The 17,135-nt window shown below is 45.1% G+C and overlaps 1 protein-coding gene across 13 annotated transcripts in view; it reads left to right on the forward strand.

Annotated features, from left to right (window-relative positions):
- Positions 1–17,135, forward strand: part of eya1 (EYA transcriptional coactivator and phosphatase 1) — a 314,469-nt gene that overhangs the window by 238,887 nt on the left and 58,447 nt on the right. For all 13 annotated transcript variants that reach the window (XM_072467575.1, XM_072467570.1, XM_072467574.1 and 10 more), the window contains one exon: positions 9,525–9,614. In XM_072467575.1, the coding sequence (XP_072323676.1) occupies positions 9,525–9,614 (90 nt within the window). The remainder of the gene's footprint in view (positions 1–9,524; positions 9,615–17,135) is intronic.

A 17,135-nucleotide genomic window follows, 5' to 3' on the forward strand; every position in this document is an offset into this window, starting at 1 on the left:
ATTACAGCTTTTAGAATCTCAAACCACTTTTTAAAAAAATCCTAGTTGCAGATTAAACCCAAATTCATTCCTTTGCAGCCTTAATTATAAGCAAAATGGTCATTGTAATTGAAAATATCAGACAAAGTTTTCGAACCATAAAACAGAAGCTTTCTTGTTGCTCAGGGAATGTGAACCTTGGAAACAATAAATAAACTCAGTGACCATCAAATTCTGAATTCAAATCCATCTAAAGCAATGTTTCGAGTAATTTACCACTGAATGACAGCAAATTTGCTTAGATCTGAAAACAGGCAAGCGGACTGTGATGCATGATTCATCTGTGCCCTTTGCCTCTGCTGCAAACAGCGTACAAACTTCATGTTGCCTGGCATTTAAATAATTGGCTGGATTCTCCATTACCCGCCGACTGTATTGGTATTCCCCATTGAGTGGAGAATGGAGTGGAGGGTTTGGAGCCGCTGCGATGCTCCGATTGACCGCTGGCAGCCTCAGCACGCTATCCGCCCTGTGTTGACAAGTAGGGACATCACCGCCCCCCCCCCCCCCACACAGGAATAATGGTCACCCCCTCATGCCCCACAGCACGCATGCATGAGCGTGACCCGACCCCTCCCTCAAACCCCCATAGCAATTACTCATCAGAGACTCTCATCAGAGATCCCAACAGAAACTCCCATCGGAGACTCCCATCAGTCACCCCTGCCTGAAAGCTGAAGAGAAGTCCAGGCAGTAGAGTGAAAATTCACTGCATTTTCACTTACCCTTCCCTAACATCTGCTGTCTCAAGCAAAAGTGTTTAAAGTAGTAGCCGTTACAAGTGTCAGAGGCTCCCTTAAAACTAAGCACACTTCAAAGAGCTTCAGATCCCTTGACAGCCTTTGAAATGCAAATCTCCATTCAATTGCATGCAGCAATACATTACATTAGCCAGTGATTGACAATTTCATTACTCTAGAGATAGGTGCTTGATGGATAGTTTATCTTTCCCATCATGCTTTAATGCATCTCAAGTACCCTGCTTCCATGTTAGCCACAATGTTTGTAAACACTCTTGCTATGATTGACAGCTCCTCACCACATCAAAAGCAGCTAAGTGTTTTCTGCTGAGAAAAAGAGGAAGTGAAAGCACTTAGTCATTTTGAGCGGGGTGCCCAATACCAGGATACCAGTGGAATCCGTCAATCTCTCCCCCATACATAAATTAACATAAAGGGGGAGACTTGCATATCTGACCCCGCTCCTAGTGTCAGCGTAGACCAGTTCTCTGCTAGCGAGAGCACTTAGGCTCCAGAATGGAGAATCCAGGCCATTGGGGAATCCTGCTAGATCTAAGCACATTATTGAGTGCCTTCATAACTGAGCAGGGGGTGTAAAATTGTGAGACACTGGTGTGAGTTCAAGCTAGCTTGCAGTACCGAAAGACAGCATCATCTCTTGAAGATCATGTGCATTTTGACTGGAGCAGGTGCTGGACATCACTGTAAAAGTGAGCTTAGTCTGGAAAAGACACAAGAATGGCAACATGCAAGCTCTTAAGATATCCCAATGCTGCACTTGAGACCTGGCTTGAGGAGATGCAGAAGAGAGATGTCATCCATTCGCAGGGGGCCAGGAGGGGCTCCAGAGATAGACAGATTTTTAATCAGTAAGGGAATTAAGGGTTATGGGGATGAGGCGGGACAGGAGAGTTGAGAATAATATCAGATCAGCCATGGACCCATTGAATGGCGGAGCAGACTCAATGGGCTGAATGCCCTACTATGTCTTATGGTCACCTGGATGCAGACCAGAAGAGGTTTAGTGACCTCATGTGACTGTTCATGGTCATCTTCAAATTTCATATCCGCCACTGCTCCGTGCATCATATCCCCATCACTCACCCAGCAATAATTGTGGTCAGTCGCGACTGATACCTTTTTTTTCTTTATTCATTCATGGGATATGGGCATCGCTGGCTGGATCAGCATTGTTGCCTGGCCCTGAGGGCATTTAAGAGTCAACCACATTGCTGTGGGTCTGGAGTCACATGGAGGCCAGACCAGGTAAGGATGGCAGATTTCCTTCCCTAAAGGGCATTAATGAACCATAAGACCATAAGACATAGGAGCGGAAGTAAGGCCATTCGGCCCATCGAGTCCACTCCGCCATTCAATCATGGCTGATTTCAACTCCATTTACCCGCTCTCTCTCCATAGCCCTTAATTCCTCGAGAAATCAAGAATTTATCAACTTCTGTCTTAAAGACACTCAACGTCCCGGCCTCCACCGCCCTCTGTGGCAATGAATTCCACAGACCCACCACTCTCTGGCTGAAGAAATTTCTCCTCATCTCTGTTCTAAAGTGACTCCCTTTTATTCTAAGGCTGTGCCCCCGGGTCCTAGTCTCCCCTGTTAATGGAAACAACTTCCCTACATCCACCCTATCTAAGCCATTCATTATCTTGTAAGTTTCTATTCGATCTCCCCTCAACCTCCTAAACTCCAATGAATATAATCCCAGGATCCTCAGACGTTCATCGTATGTTAGGCCTACCATTCCTGGGATCATCCGTGTGAATCTCCGCTGGACCCGCTCCAGTGCCAGTATGTCCTTCCTGCGGTGTGGGGCCCAAAATTGCTCACAGTATTCTAAATGGGGCCTAACTAATGCTTTATAAAGCTTCAGAAGTACATCCCTGCTTTTATATTCCAAGCCTCTTGCGATGAATGACAACATTGCATTTGCTTTCTTAATTACGGACTCAACCTGCAAGTTTACCTTTAGAGAATCCTGGACTAGGACTCCCAAGTCCCTTTGCACTTCAGCATTATGAATTTTGTCACCGTTTAGAAAATAGTCCATGCCTCTATTCTTTTTTCCAAAGTGCAAGACCTCGCACTTGCCCACGTTGAATTTCATCAGCCATTTCTTGGACCACTCTCCTAAACTGTCTAAATCTTTCTGCAGCCTCCCCACCTCCTCCATACTACCTGTCCCTCCACCTATCTTTGTATCATCGGCAAACTTAGCCAGAATGCCCCCAGTCCCGTCATCTAGATTGTTAATATATAAAGAGAACAGCTGTGGCCCCAACACTGAACCCTGCGGGACACCACTTGTCACCGGTTGCCATTCCGAAAAAGAATCTTTAATCCCAACTCTCTGCCTTCTGCCTGACAGCCAATCGTCAATCCATGTTAGTACCTTGCCTCGAATACCATGGGCCCTTATTTTACTCAGCAGTCTCCCGTGAGGCACCTTATCAAAGGCCTTTTGGAAGTCAAGATAGATAACATCCATTGGCTCTCCTTGGTCTAACCTATTTGTTATCTCTTCAAAGAACTCTAACAGGTTTGTCAGGCACGACCTCCCCTTACTAAATCCATGCTGACTTGTCCTAATCCGACCCTGCACTTCCAAGAATTTAGAAATCTCATCCTTAACAATGGATTCTAGAATCTTGCCAACAACCGAGGTTAGGCTAATTGGCCTATAATTTTCCATATTTTTCCTTGTTCCCTTCTTGAACAGGGGGGTTACAACAGCGATTTTCCAATCCTCTGGGACTTTCCCGGACTCCAGTGACTTTTGAAAGATCATAACTAACGCCTCCACTATTTCTTCAGCTATCTCCTTTAGAACTCTAGGATGTAGTCCATCTGGGCCCGGAGATTTATCAATTTTTAGACCTCTTAGTTTCTCTAGCACTTTCTCCTTTGTGATGGCTACCATATTCAACTCTGCCCCCTGACTCTCCGGAATTGGTGGGATATTACTCATGTCTTCTACTGTGAAGACTGACGCAAAGTACTTATTTAGTTCCTCAGCTATTTCCTTGTCTCTCATCACAAAATTACCAGCGTCATTTTGGAGCGGTCCAATGTCAACGTTTGCCTCCCGTTTGTTTTTAATGTATTTAAAGAAACTTTTACTATCATTCCTAATGTTACTGGCTAACCTACCTTCATATTTGATCCTCTCTTTCCTTATTTCTCTCTTTGTTATCCTCTGTTTTTGTAGCCGTCCCAATCTTCTGACTTCCCACTACTCTTTGCCACATTATAGGCTTTCTCTTTTGCTTTGATGCATTCCCTAACTTCCTTTGTCAGCCATGGCTGCCTAATCCCCCCTCTGATAACCTTTCTTTTCTTTGGGATGAACCTCTGCACTGTGTCCTCAATTACTCCCAGAAACTCCTGCCATTGCTGTTCTACTGTCTTTCCCACTAGGTTCTGCTCCCAGTCGATTTTCGTCAGTTCTTCCCTCATGCCCCTGTAGTTACCTTTATTTAACTGTAACACCTTTACATCTGATTCTACCTTCTTTCTTTCAAATTGGAGATTGAATTCTACCATATTATGATCACTACCTCCTAAGTGCTCCCTTACTTTAAGATCTTTAATCAAGTCTGGCTCATTACATAACACTAAGTCCAGAATGGCCTGTTCCCTCGTGGGCTCCATCACAAGCTGTTCCAAAAAGCCCTCCTGTAAACATTCAATGAATTCCCTTTCCTTGGGTCCACTGGCAGCATTATTTACCCAGTCCACCTGCATATTGAAGTCCCCCATGATCACTGTGACCTTGCCTTTCTGACATGCACTTTCTATTTCGTGGTGCATTTTGTGCCCCCAGTCCTGACCACTGTTAGGAGGCCTGTACATAACTCCCATTATGGTTTTTTTGCCTTTGTGGTTCCTCAACTCTACCCACACAGACTCCACATCATCTGACCCTATGTCATTTAGTGCTATTGATTTAATTTCATTCCTAATTAACAAGGCAACCCCGCCCCCTCTGCCCACCTCCCTGTCTTTTCGATAGGTTGTGAATCCCTGGATGTTTAAATGCCAGCCCTGAACCCCCTGCAACCATGTCTCTGTGATGCCTACCACATCATACCTGCCAGTCACAATCTGGGCCACAAGCTCATCTACCTTGTTCCGTACACTGCGCGCATTTAAATATAGCACCTTTAATTCTCTATTGACCGTCCCTTTTTGTTTTCTTAGTGTGGTGGACCTTGGTTTACTGAGCCTTTCCATACACTGTGTCATATTTTGTGGGATGGGGACTATCGTAACCTCTCCTGAGTTTTGTCTTTTCGTGCTTTTTTGTATTCCTAAGCAGCTACGCTTCCCACTGATTACTTCACCTCTTGGTTCCCTGACTTTCCCTTCCCACCCAATCTTTAGTTTAAAGTCCTATTGACCACCCTATTTATTCTTTTCGCCAGAACACTGGTCCCAGCTCGGTTCAGGTGGAGACCATCCCAACGGTATAGGTCCCCCCTGTCCCAAAACTGATGCCAGTGTCCCATGAAAAGGAAACCCTCTTTCCCACACCACTCTTTCAGCCACGTGTTAACTTCCCTTATTCTTGCCTCCCTATGCCAATTTGCACGTGGCTCGGGCAGTAATCCGGAGATTATGACCCTTGAGGACCTGTTTTTTAATTTGAATCCTAGCTCTTTATAATCTCTAAACAGGTCCTCTTTCCTAGACTTGCCTATGTTGTTGGTACCGACATGGACCACAACAACTGGATCCTTCCCCTCCCTCTCCAGTATCCTTTCAAGCCAGTCAGAGATGTCCCGCACCCTAGCACCGGGCAGGCAACATACCATGCGGGACTCTTTATCCTGCTCACAAAGGATACTATCTATCCCCCTGATAATAGCCTGTGCAGATTACACAGATTGTGAGGCCGCGGAAATGCGGCGCATGCGCGGGAGCGTCAGCGGCCGCTGTAAGTTTCCCAGCGCATGCGCGGGAGCGTCAGCGGCCGCTGACGGCATTCCTGCGCATGCGCAGTGGAGGGAGTCTCTTCCGCCTCCGCCATGGTGGAGACCGTGGCGAAGGTGGAAGGAAAAGTGTGCCCCCACGGCACAGGCCCGCCCGCGGATCGGTGGGCCCTGACCGCGGGCCAGGCCACCGTGGGGGCACCCCCCGGGGTCAGATCGCCCCGCGCCCCCCCCCAGGACCCCGGAGCCCGCCCACGCCGCCTTGTCCCGCCGGTAAGGTAGGTGGTTTAATCTACGCCGGCGGGACAGGCATTTTTGCAGCGGGACTTCGGCCCATCCGGGCCGGAGAATCGCAGGGTGGGTGCGCCAACCGGCGCGGCGCGATTCCCGCCCCCGCCGAATATCCGGTGCCGGAGAATTCGGCGACCGGCGGGGGCGGGGTTCACGCCAGCCCCCGGCGATTCTCTGACCCGGCGGGAGGTCGGAGAATCTCGCTCCTGCACACGAGAGTTAGGCTGGCTGTCTCGCTCTAATATGCAGATTTGTCAAAACGTGATCCCGCCACAATGGGTGGGAATCACGTTGCAACATCGATCGAAATTGCATTGGGTCTCGTGAGGTGCTATGAACGGGGTAGATCCTGGGAGCGGGGTCCCCCTGCTTTTATTAGCCACGTTGCACCACAGCGAGCTGCTTTTCCGCCGCACTGTGGCCACTGGATCATGCCCAGAGGGTTTTAGTTGGGTTATTATCCCATTTTTCAGGATGAACAGGGCAGAACAGCTCTGCACTGAATTTGAACCTAGCACCTACTGTACCTAATGTAATGTTTTAGATAGCCATCACCATACTTCAAATGGTTGACAATCAAATGTACTTGTGTAAATCACACCTGTTTTGCGACCTGAACAGCATTTTGTTTGCCATCTGCATTGCTGTTTTCTGGCAGCCATGCATTTTCCCTTTCGATCTAAAGGGACCCTCAGATTATTATTTTGCTTCTATTATGTGATTTCTGGCTACTAGATCATTCTAAATACTTTGAATGCCATTACAATATACTCAGGGGGTTCTGGTAAAGGGTTTTCATCAAGGTGTCTTGCTGGCAAATCTGGAAGAGGAGGAGGAGGATCAAAGAAGGAGTACATAGAGTTGGATCTGTAGGGAATACAAACCATAGAAGTGTGCAGCAATCCTTACCCTCCCAGCGTTTGTAGGCCTAGGACAAAACACCTGCACTTCTCAAATTGGAAGAGCATAAGAAAGTGGAGTTTCTTTTGATAGACTGTCATGGAGTTCTAGCACCTCCTGCAACAGGACTTCGAATCAAATTCCAGCTCTGGAATAGCATTGTCTACTGAAGTCAAGGTCACTGCACCTATCAACTACTCCCACAACAGATATTGGGAGCATAAGCCTGTGTGCAGTTCACTAAAAGAATGGCTGGCTTCATATTTTTCAGAACGCATACCTTTTTCTACTACCGTTGGACATCGGGAAGCAATAGGATAGAACTTAGGGGATTGTTCAGGTTACAGAATTTCCCAGTGTCCAGGGCATCATTAACTGCACCCACAGAAACCTGCTCCTGTTTCCTGTCTGTCTACCAAGGATGAGGATCTCATACTGCCTGAAACACATCTGTTAAAATGGTTTGGGCCAGGTGTGCAGTGTGGCTTCAATGAGTACCACATGACTGAGATTTTTGCCCGAATGCCCGATTTTCATTAGCAGCAGGAGTTCAAATCAGGGCCAAGAATAACACTGATAAGGCCATATTTTTCATGGGTAAGATGTTGCAGAACTTAAACCTTGATAATTACATAGACGTTGGCCTATATTTTCTATCTGAGCAGCTCATGCAATATTACAACTCGGGAGCTAGAAAGGGGGTTGTTTGGGCAGGGATCATAGGTAATAATCTTTTGTATTATTTACTAAACATTGGTTTTTAATTAATTAAGCAACAAATTGTATTTAATTTACTTGGGGTGTCCCATTTAAGATGAGATGAGAAGAAATGTTTTCTCTCAAGATCGTTGTTAGTCTGCGGAATTCTCTTCCCCAAAGAGAAGGCTGGGTTATTGAACACATTTGAGGCTGAGTAAGGTAGATTTTTATCAACAAAAGAGTTAAAGGTTAAGGAGCCAGACAGGAAGTGGAGTTGAGACCACAGTCAGGTCATCCACGATCTTATTAAATGATGGAGCAGGCTTGAAGGGCCAAATAGCCTACCCCTAATTCTCACATTTGTATGTCTTGTTTAGTTAAATAAGATTATATGTAGAATTATCATCACTCATTGTGCTGTGAACTGGTACTAAAAATATTTGACCTCAACATGATCATTATATTAAATGTTTCATTTTTTTGGTCTTCATTTTGATGTTACAGATCCAGATCACTTTCTGATAATATTTTTCAAGATGATGAGAAAAGAACCATTTTCTACATTTCATTTCTTGAATCTGTGAGCCCAAACCCAATTACCATGAATGGTTCTCTTCGTATCTATATCTCAGATTCTGCCAAGCTTTAAATTTTGAATAGTAAATTAGGCACAGCATGCTTTATTGCACAGTTTCAGATTTAATACAAAATGATTTTTTTTTGCACTTCAAAACCTAAAACCAAGTCAACTTTCAATAGATGGTATGCAGGCAAACATCATCAATAGTAATGAGCACCTTCACAGGAAAATGTTTGGCTTTGTTTAGAAAACGTCAACTGATAGCTATTTAAACTCCATATTTCAAACCTTTTATAAGGCCTCATCGCACCAGACTTGGTGATGCGACAAGGCCGGGCGATGCTCAGGATGCCTCGCGAGATTTAACGGGATCACGCAAAATGTCGTGATCTGGGGTTCTCGCCCTCAGTGGGTGACTGGCAATGCCTGGGTCCCAGTTTGCCTGTGACGGGGATCGGGCTCGAGGGGGTGTTGCTCGACCCTTATGAGGGGGGAGGGGCCGAGGACCCCCTCATGGGTAAATTGGGGGTCGAGGGATTATGGCGTCATTTAAAAATGGTACCCCAATCTCTTCCTGCAATGAATGTAAATGCAGGCTCGGTGGGGCTTTCTTCGCCTGAGCCCGAAAAAGGAACAACCCCATTTAAAAACAAGGTCATTCTTGGCACTGCAGGCGCCAGGAAACACCCCTCTAAACTTGCCCAAAATGGGACCTTTATTTCGTTAAATCGTGCTCAATTGATGCAAAAGCTTATCTCTTCCTCAGTGTTAACTTTAACTCCATTCTTTAGTCCACTTAAATCCAAATAATGGCTGAATGTAGTCTCGACCATGAACAACTCAGTCAGCAAAGTTCAGACAACTCAGCTTTTCGGACCTGTGTGGGGTGAATTTTTACGCTTTGCGCCGAGTGGTGGAAATGGCATTTAAAATATGTCGGGTGACTAGTCAACTGTAGTCCCGTCCACTCGTGACCAAGTCTCCATAATACAGGGGATAGGTAAGGTAAGGTGTGCACTAGCTCACACCCTCTTATGTCTGTTGGAGACCTTAGGTGAGCAATTATTGTCCATTTAAAGCCCTCAATCCACCTCCACGGCCAGAATCCACTGGCAGTAGAGGATGGGTGAGAGTTGGGAAGCTGTTTTTCATCTATATTGTGGGACTGCGGGTTTTAAAAGGGCAAATTGTGGACAAATCCCAAAGCAGAACACCAAGTTTAAGATTTCAGTTTGCAACTAAATGATCCACAAAGATTTTTTAAAAAGTTAGGGCACACCTGCTTTAGCCTACGAGTGCTGCTTTCTTATTTGAACTTTTATTTACAGGATCCACCTACATCAGTGTCACTCGGGCTACGAATGGAAGAAATGATCTTCAACTTGGCTGATACACATCTGTTTTTTAACGATTTAGAAGTAAGTGGTGATTTTCTTACAGTCAGACGCTATTGTTAAACGTGACCTGTGCCCAAATCAGCTCATTAGAGAATTTGTTCTTGTTTCATTCGAGTATTTTTTGTTTTATCATTGATCGACAGCTGTTTAGCGGAAGGATGAATTAACTTAACAATAATGCTCCCATTATTCAGTCTTCAGGTTAATTACTGATTTAGCTCAAGAACATCCCTGAAAATACTTTCCACTGATGGAATGGAGGACAGGACAGGAAATCAAGATGAAGCATATTTAATTTGTCGAGTTGCTCTCTGTTAGTCTTTTTTCTGAATGGGAATTCCTGCTGTTTACATTGGTACATAAATCACCGATAATGTCATAACCAGAATGTAGTGAGAATTCAGTTGCCAATTTGGCCCTCCACGCCAAATAAAATGTTGTACTTCACATGAGCAGCATTCATAGTGATTTTGAATGTCCTAAGGATTAAGTATGTCAAAGCTGAATTTGTGTTAAGGAATAGTTTCAAACATCTATGTTCAAAACTTGATACATGAGTCAGGATGGACAAAGTACTCAATGGGCACGATTCTCTGGCCTCCCCAGGATGTGTTTCTCAGTGGTGGGAAGCGGCCAGCCATTTGCCATCGGCAGAATCTCCTGGTCTCACTGCTGTCAATGAGATTTCCCACTGAATTCACCCGATGCTGTTGGGAATCCCGTGATGGGGGTGCGCTGTCGGTCGGACCGGAAGATCCCGGCGGCATGAATAGCCAGAAGATCTCGCTCAATATCTATTGGTGGAATATTATAACAGCTTTCAAGCTCTGAAATCATCTTTCTCCATCGAAAACAAGCAAGACAGGTTATACCGATGCAGACTCGATGGGCCGAATGGCCTCCTTCTGCACTGTAAATTCTATGATAATCTATGATAATCTACCCATTCTTACCCATAGAATCCCTACAGTGCATGAGGTGACCATTCGGCCCCTCGAGTCTGCACCAACCTTTGGAAAGAGCACCTCAACTACGCGCACAGCCCCACCCTATCCCGGTAACCCCACCTAACCTGCACAATTTTGGACACTCAGTGGCAATTTAGCGTGGCCAATCCACCTAAGCTGTACATCTTTGGACTGTGGGAGGAAACCGGAGCACCCGGAGGAAACCCACGCAGACACGGGGAGAATGTGCAAACTCCACATAGGCAGTCACTCAAGGCTGGTATCAATCCCAGATCCCTGGCGCTGTGAGGCAGCAGTGCCAACCACTGTGCAACCAAAGTGGTATGTACCACATTCCTCCAAATATGTCCCCATTTTTTTTAGTTAAGGACTTGTTGATTCAGCCCGGTAGCTGGTCCTTCTTCCACCAATATGGAACTGTTGAAAAATTGGGTACAAATTTGCAAGTGGGCAGGAATTTGCAGCTGCAGTGAGCCAAACTGCAAAGTGATGGTTTTACAATCTTACTTGTTCTTATTCATTTTTGTAATTGGCAAATGTTAAGTAATTTTGCATCATTTTAAAGGGAAGAGATTGTTGATAGGTCAGGGTGTACAGCTGCTACTTTGCACATAAAATGCTGTATGAGGCAAAAAGACGAAGGGTTGGATTCTCCGATTGGGAGACTATGTTCTCCTGTCAGAGCTGATTTGCAACCAGTTTACGATCACCCGGGATGCAAATTTATGCATGGCAAGGAATACGTGGGATTCCCAGGCTGTCTCGCTATTGGCCCCCATCTTGAGCAGGTGGCCCGATAGCAAGTTCCTGTGACCACCCCCCCTCCGGCCCCAAACACCCGCTCCCCCGCGCCGCAGTGCAGCTCCCCTCCCCAGGATTGCCTGGATCCCCCCTTACCCCCAAGTACAGGGGTGACCCGCCCCCACCTCTCTCCAAGGGACCCCTGGAATAGGAAGCCTTCCCTGCGGCCCCCACAGGGGCCCCTGTAAAGGGAGACCCAGGCTGGGGGCCTAGAATAGGGAGACCCCCCCAGAGAATGTGCAGAACAGAGTTAGGGATTTATGGATTTGCTGGTGATCTGAAAGTTAATGGGCGAGATTCTCCACTCTCGCGCCGGTTAGGAGAATCTCCTGGGCCGCCAAAATTTCCCGGGACGCCGGTCCGACGCCCTCCCGCGATTCTCCCAAGCGGCGGGAACGGCCCGGTTGTGTTCCGCGGGCCGCAGAATCGCCGGAGACACTCAAAATGGGAATTCTCCGGCACCCCCGCTATTCTCAGGCACGGATGGGCCGAGCGGCAAGGCCAAAACGGCGGGTTCCCCCCGGCGCCGTCCACACTTGGTCGCTGCCGTCGTGAATGGTGCGTGAACGCTGAGGGGGCGGCCTGCGGGGGGCGGCCTGCGGGGGGCGAAGGAGGATCCTGCACCGGGGGGTACCTCAAATGTGGGGTGGCCCGCGATCGGTGCCCACCGATCGTCGGGCCGTCCTCTCTGAAGGAGGACCTCCTTCCTTCCGCGGCCCCGCAAGGTCCGTCCGCCATCTTCTTGTGGGGCGGACTTAGAGAGGATGGCAACCACGCATGCGCGGGTTGGCGCCGGCCAACCCGCGCATGCGCGGGTGACGCCAGTTATGCGGCGCCGGCCGTGTCATCTATGCGGCGTCGCCTTTACGCGGGCGACAAGGCCTGGCACGTGTAGATGACGCGGCCCCGATCCTAGCCCATTGTCAGGGCCTGAATCGGTCGAGATCGGGGCCATTTCGCGCCGTCGTGAACCTCGACGGCGTTCACAACGGCGCAGCCACTTCGGCGCGGGAGTGGAGAATCCCGCCCACTGTTCTTATTCCAGTAGAACAACAGCAACAATAGCTTCCATTAATCTAGAGGGACAAAAATCTGTTTGCAAAGTGACTTTATGCAGAGTATGTATATTCCCAATGAGCGAACAATGCCACAACTGGCACCTGTACGGCCCATACTCATTTCTCCATTGATATCTTCAAAGAAACCTACGCGGTTTGTGCAGGTGGTGCTCCAGGATGCTGTCTGTCTCTTGGAAATTTACGTGGCCTGCATAACACCGCTTTGAAGCGCTTCAACATGAGTAAATCCTTACCCCAGTGGATAAAAATGCCCAAGGTAGTCATAGTGGAAAAAATTAATGGGCATCTAACCTTTATTTTAAAAATAAATTTAGAATACCCAATTATTTTTTTTCCAATAAGGGGCAATTTAGCGTGGCCAATCCACCTAACCTGCACATCTTTGGGTTGTGGGCGTGGAACACAGGGAAAATGTGCAAACTCCACACGGACAATGACCCAGGGCCAGAATTTGAACCTGGGTCCTCAGCGCTGTAGTCCCAGTGCTAACCACTGCGCCACGTGCCGCCCGGCATCTAACCTTTATGAGGGAGTTGCTGGAGAGCTGACTGCTAATAAATGGGTTATTAGAAGGCTTTTGAAGCAGGAAAACAAGTAGATTTCTTTTTGCCAGTTGAAGAGTGCAGAGATTTAGGCAGGGATTTTCAGAGAATGGATCAGAAACAACTGATGATTCGACCTCTATTGCTGGAGTGGGCAGAGTTGGGATGCTCGAAGGAGTTACAGTGGTAGAATGAGAGATATGACAATGTGGTCGTCAAAGAAGATGTTCCTCGTGATTTTAATCAGTCTAGTCTTGGTCTTCTGTGTAGGCCGCAGGCATTCAAAAAGAGAGCGATGACAGTAGCGGAAACTGAGCCACGTAGACAATGACAGTTTCAAGGACCTTGCAAAAGAAAGAACGATTGGGGGTGACACTTGTTGAGAACACGGATGCGAAATGTGGACTTGTTGGTAATGAGGTGATGACAGCACTATTGAAAAGGAGAGGTTGGTGCCTTAGCGTACAGAACTGCTTATGATGTTGGTTAGCAAATAGGTCAAGAAGTATAATTGAGTGCCTCGAGTTGCTTAATAATTGGTATGAGGGGGTCAGTAATGATTGGCATGTCACATACATATTCGCAACTGATTCCTGCGGGGTGAAATACCTTGTCATGGTGGTCATGAGGAGGACCTTTTGAACGTTCCTTTTGAAAGGTTTCCTCATGCAGGCTATGGTTCATGACACCTCTTGAGATGCTATGACCACAGCTCTTTGAAAAACTGGCCTGACTCCTTGAGAATTGCAGAGGACTAAGACATATCTATCCCCATAATCCCAGGTCAAGAGTGCATACTCGAACCAGCCTACACTCTTAAAAAGCCCTACTGAAAATCAGAAACCCGAAGAATGATTTCTGGAATCCTGGAATTGAGGTCCGACTGACATTTTTATCTCTCCATGGAATCACCCCGACTCCATGAAAATCCAATGACCCAAGCCGGGAATCGAACCCAGGTCTCTGGCGATATGAAGCAACAGTGCTAACCACTGTACTACCGTGCCATATCGTACCATGTAGGGCGTGGAAATGAGCTGCTTTTGGAAGAGAAAAGTTCTGGGTCTTCTCTTGTTGGAAATTATCAGTGCCTGTCACTTCTACTCTCAGCTTTACTGTTTCCCCTGCTCACCTTTCTCTTTAATTTTCTTGCTCAGCAGGTCACACGTCTGTGTCTCAGCTTAACTGCTGCTGAAACCTTCATCTATGCCTTTGTTACAAATCGATTTGATTAATCCAATGCACTTTTGGACAGCCTCCCATGTTTTACACTCTGAAAATTTGAGGTTATTCAAAAATCAGCTGACCGAAATTGCACAAAATTTCATTCACTCATAACCTGCTGTGCTTGCTGATTTAAATTGGCTTTCAATTAAGCAATGTTTCAATGTTAATATTCTCATCCTTTACTTCAAATCTCTCAATGGCCTTGTCACTTTCTATTTAGGTAAATTTCTCCAGCCCTGCAATCGTTCGTGATAGCTGCACTCCTCCAACTTTGGCCTCTTGTGCATTCCTGATCTTAATCACTCTATTAACGGTTGCGCTATTCTACCCCTCTCTGCTCCTATAAGTTGCTCCTTAAAACCTACCTCTTTGGCCCAGCCTTTGGTCATCTACCTTAACATCTCCTTATATGGCTCATGCCAAATTTTGTTAGATAATGCTTGTATGAAACATCTTGAGACATTTTACTGTATTAAAGTTGCTATATAGATGAAAGTTGTGGTTTTTGAAGAGAGCAGGCTGCTGATCTGTTTTCAAGCACCTTCTACTGCCAATTTGTATCTGGTCATTAAGAACTCTCCCAAGTTTCCGATTACTCACATGAGAAAAAGTGCCTGGTCTCCATGCTGTAATTTTCCTTGACATGATTGAGAACATGCAGTGTATATGGAATCATTCGCACAAACTTATATCCTGTCACTCAATGGTGGTATTTATCTAGGTTTTATTTTAAACACCAACCTGTATTTCATATTTATTTGTCTCTTGGCTGAAATTGACAGTGTAATGTCAGAAGCTCATAAAAGTCTTCTCAATATGCTAATTCTCAATATGCCGGTGAATGACAGAAATAACATACATGAAATGTATTTGTTAGAAAATTAACTTGTTAAAGTTGTGACTAGCTACTGAAAGCATTTGAATCTGCTTTAAGAATACCAAATGCTGATAAAGTCTGGACACTATTAAATATTAAACTTTGGTATTCATAAACATTTAGTAGTATGGTGCAGATTCCTCAGTTATATCCCACTGTGGAAAAGTAATACCTTCAAGCCCATGGGACGTGAATTTTAGATAAGCTGTCAGTCTTTGTGACTTGTGCCATAGCCTTATACTGCTGTTCCCATGCCTCCTACATCAGTGAGTACAATTTCTTAGATTCTAGGGTTTTAGTGTCAGCCTTGTCTGTCTGCATCATACTGTGAGTACTTAATGTGAGCACTTGTGAAAATATAGTTTGTCATGCATTATCAGTCCTGATTATTGGACTGAACGCCAGGAAGAACGTTTTTTTGTCAGGTTTTGATGAATACATGTGAAAAACTTGACTGCTGTTTGGCCACTAAGCACTCAGCGAAAAGATTGGTATTAAAGATGCAATGAAGATTTATCCCATTACTAACACACCATGCTGTCTTAGTCATAGAATATGATGTGAAATGTCCATGCTTGGCTTAAAGGTTTTCTGATAAAATCATGACAAACACTGTTTAATCTCAAAAAGGTTGGCCAGCCTAACTCAACACAGGTTAATTTTTTAAGAGAAGGTTTTCCTGAAATTTGTCTTGTGTATAAATCTGCATCTGTTTTCTTCAGAGGAAGAAAAAATCGAAAAGATTTTAGTCAATACTAGTTTTGCTTATCAAAGTTAATTAACTGCAATTTCTATTTAAATCATTCCTGATGTTTTCTTTTTCAAAATCCAGCAAAGTGTACCTTCTTTCACAGATGAAGCAAAATCAATTTAAAATACGAGATTATAATAGCCTAAATGTACTTCACTGAACATCTGTCCTACATTTTGACCTCTTTCATCTTTGATGGAACCAATTACAGTCATATTGGGAGCTGGCACATTGATAAAATTATTTAATAGCGCTGTACTTATTTCTGCTGTTTCTCAAAAACACTTTAATTAAGAAGCAATTGCTACAGCAGTCTGCCAGTCCACTGCTATAAAGCCAAGTGAAAAAAGGTCCTTCGTATCTATATTATTTCTTCCAGTAACTTTTAAGTACTGTGTTGTTTCAGATTAAATTCTAGACTATATATTGATGGCGAATAGTCTGAATAATCAGCCACAATACCAGAATTGTTAGTCCTTCATTGTAGAAGTTTCTCATCCATTGTCATGTTGTTAAATTGTGCATTAGCATACAGCATAAGTGATACTGCAACTACAAAAGTAGGCAGAATCTGAACATCACTCCCCAAGTGTTTTATAGAATATGTGTGATAAAAATAATAGATATCCCTGATTGCTTTTAAGATTGTAAGCTTATTCTTGGATTCAAGTTACAAGAAGAAAATACCCTTGTGGTTTATGACATCGTCTGAACTTTTGCATGAAACTACTCCATGCTAATTATTTTAAGCTACCTATCTATTTTCTGTTATGCATGTAGCTTCTATACCAGTGGTTTATTTTCAGTATTTTATACTTTCCATGATCAAACCTTTCTGTGATGCAACCACAGTGAATCATTAATGCCTTTGGCATCGCTAAAATGTCTAAAATTTGCTCCTTTTCATTCGAAAGGTCAATGCCATGTCATAGATTGTACAGACTCAGTTATTAATGGAAGGTTCACACAATGCTGCTGTGGATGAATTTTTCCAGAATGTATTTATAAAATGCTCCTTAGCCCACTATTCATCCTGCCAATTCTGAAATCAATCTGTTCAGTCAAATCCTCAGCTTTACTTTTGGTACGCTTGTCTCTAAGAGACCATTACTCTCTCAGCCAGGAATATCCTTCACCTCCAATCCTTGGGAGTTCGACTTGAAGGTTTATGCCAGAAGCGACACGGTGTCACAGTGGTTAGCACGGTTGCCTCAAGGCACCAGGGACCCCTGTTCGATTCAACCTCGGGTGACTGTCTATGTGGAGTTTACACATTCTTCCCAAGTCTGTATAAAAT

This window comes from Scyliorhinus torazame, chromosome 11 (genome assembly GCF_047496885.1).
Source record: "Scyliorhinus torazame isolate Kashiwa2021f chromosome 11, sScyTor2.1, whole genome shotgun sequence".
Classification (NCBI taxonomy): domain Eukaryota; kingdom Metazoa; phylum Chordata; class Chondrichthyes; order Carcharhiniformes; family Scyliorhinidae; genus Scyliorhinus; species Scyliorhinus torazame.